General features: G+C 42.1%; 1 protein-coding gene across 1 annotated transcript; it reads left to right on the plus strand.

Annotated features, from left to right (window-relative positions):
- Positions 1-398: 398 nt before the first annotated feature.
- LOC107960567 (uncharacterized) lies at positions 399-992 on the plus strand. The gene has a single exon (XM_016896899.1). It carries the CDS (start codon positions 399-401, stop codon positions 990-992), a length of 594 nt encoding a protein of 197 aa, XP_016752388.1.
- Positions 993-1,445: the final 453 nt, after the last annotated feature.

Below are 1,445 nucleotides of genomic sequence, written 5' to 3' on the forward strand. Positions count from 1 at the left end.
CTTTGACGCCTACTAAGAAGGATTCGATATGGGTGATTGTAGACCGATTGACTAAATGTGCCCTTTTTATACCGGTCCGCACTAATTTTTCGTTGCAGAAGTTGGCCAAGTTGTATGTGGTCGACATTGTGAGACTGCATGGTATACCGGTTTCTATCATATCTGACAGAGATCCTAGATTCACATCTCGATTATGGAAGAAGTTACACGAGGCTTTGGGTACAAGATAGGGTTTCAGCACTGCATTCCACCCTTAGACAGATGGGCAGTGGGAGAGGGTGATTTAGATACTGGAAGGCATGTTAAGAAGTTGTGTAATTGATTTCAGAGGCAGCTAGGAGGATTATTTTCCATTAGCAGAGTTTGCGTATAACAATAGCTACCAGTCTAGTATTCAAATGGCACCATATGAGGCGTTATATGGTCGTACGTGTCATACTCCTACCTATTGGATTGAATTGGGTGAGCGGCGAATTCTGGGGCCGGAATTAATTTTCGATACAGAAGACAAGGTAAAGTTGATTCGAGATCGGCTAAAGGAAGCATCCGATAGGCAGAAATCTTATGCAGACCTAAAGCGTAAAGAGATAGAGTACTCGATGGGGGATTATGTCTTTCTTAAAGTCTCACCATCAAAGAAAATTTTGAGGTTTGGGCGGAAAGCCAAGCTTAGCCTTAGGTTTATTGGGCCTTATCGAATACTTAAGCGTGTAGGACTGGTCGCTTGTCAACTTGAGTTGCCTCCAAAGCTGGATAGGATTCATGACGTGTTTCACATTTCAATGTTGAGGTGGTACTGTTCTGATCCCTTGCAAATCGTGTTAGTTGAGGAAATTGAGGTTAGGCCTGATTTGACTATCGAGGAAGAACCAGTACAGATATTGGAGCATGATGTTAAAGTATTGAGAAAGAAATCAGTTCCACTGGTCAAAGTGCTTTGGAGTAATCACAGCTTAGAAGAGGCAACGTGGGAACCAGAAGAGGCGATGTGACATCAATACCCTCACTTATTATAACCAGGTAAATTTCGAGGCCAAAATTTCTTTAAGAAGGGTAGAGTTGTAAGGCCCCAAAAATGTAGGGTTTGTAATTTTGCATGCTTTGACACAAATTTCATGATTGCTTTACTGGCTTAGTGATTTGGGTGTGTTTAGGAAGCCTGGGTTCAAGTCTGGGCCTTGAAAAAATTTATAGTTTTTTTTAAGGGAGACTAGTTGTTAGTGATTAGGATTTATGTTTAAGTGTGTGGGATTTTATGTCACAAAAAGCTTTGTGGCTTAATGGCAAGTAGCGTGTGGAGCATCTGAAGGGGGCATGGGTTCGAATCCCATGGCAAGCAATGAGCATTTATTTTGCTACCAAGGGACGGCAAGAGTTGGCGTTGGATTTGAACTCAGGTGGTGGAGGGTTTGAATGGGTTATAGAGGTTGTTATGGAGGATATCA

Source organism: Gossypium hirsutum, chromosome A05 (genome assembly GCF_007990345.1).
Source record: "Gossypium hirsutum isolate 1008001.06 chromosome A05, Gossypium_hirsutum_v2.1, whole genome shotgun sequence".
Taxonomy (NCBI): domain Eukaryota; kingdom Viridiplantae; phylum Streptophyta; class Magnoliopsida; order Malvales; family Malvaceae; genus Gossypium; species Gossypium hirsutum.

Excerpts from the sequence above, each read along its gene's own strand:
- LOC107960567 (XM_016896899.1), top strand. The coding sequence starts at position 399 with ATGGCACCATATGAGGCGTTATATGGTCGTACGTGTCATACTCCTACC.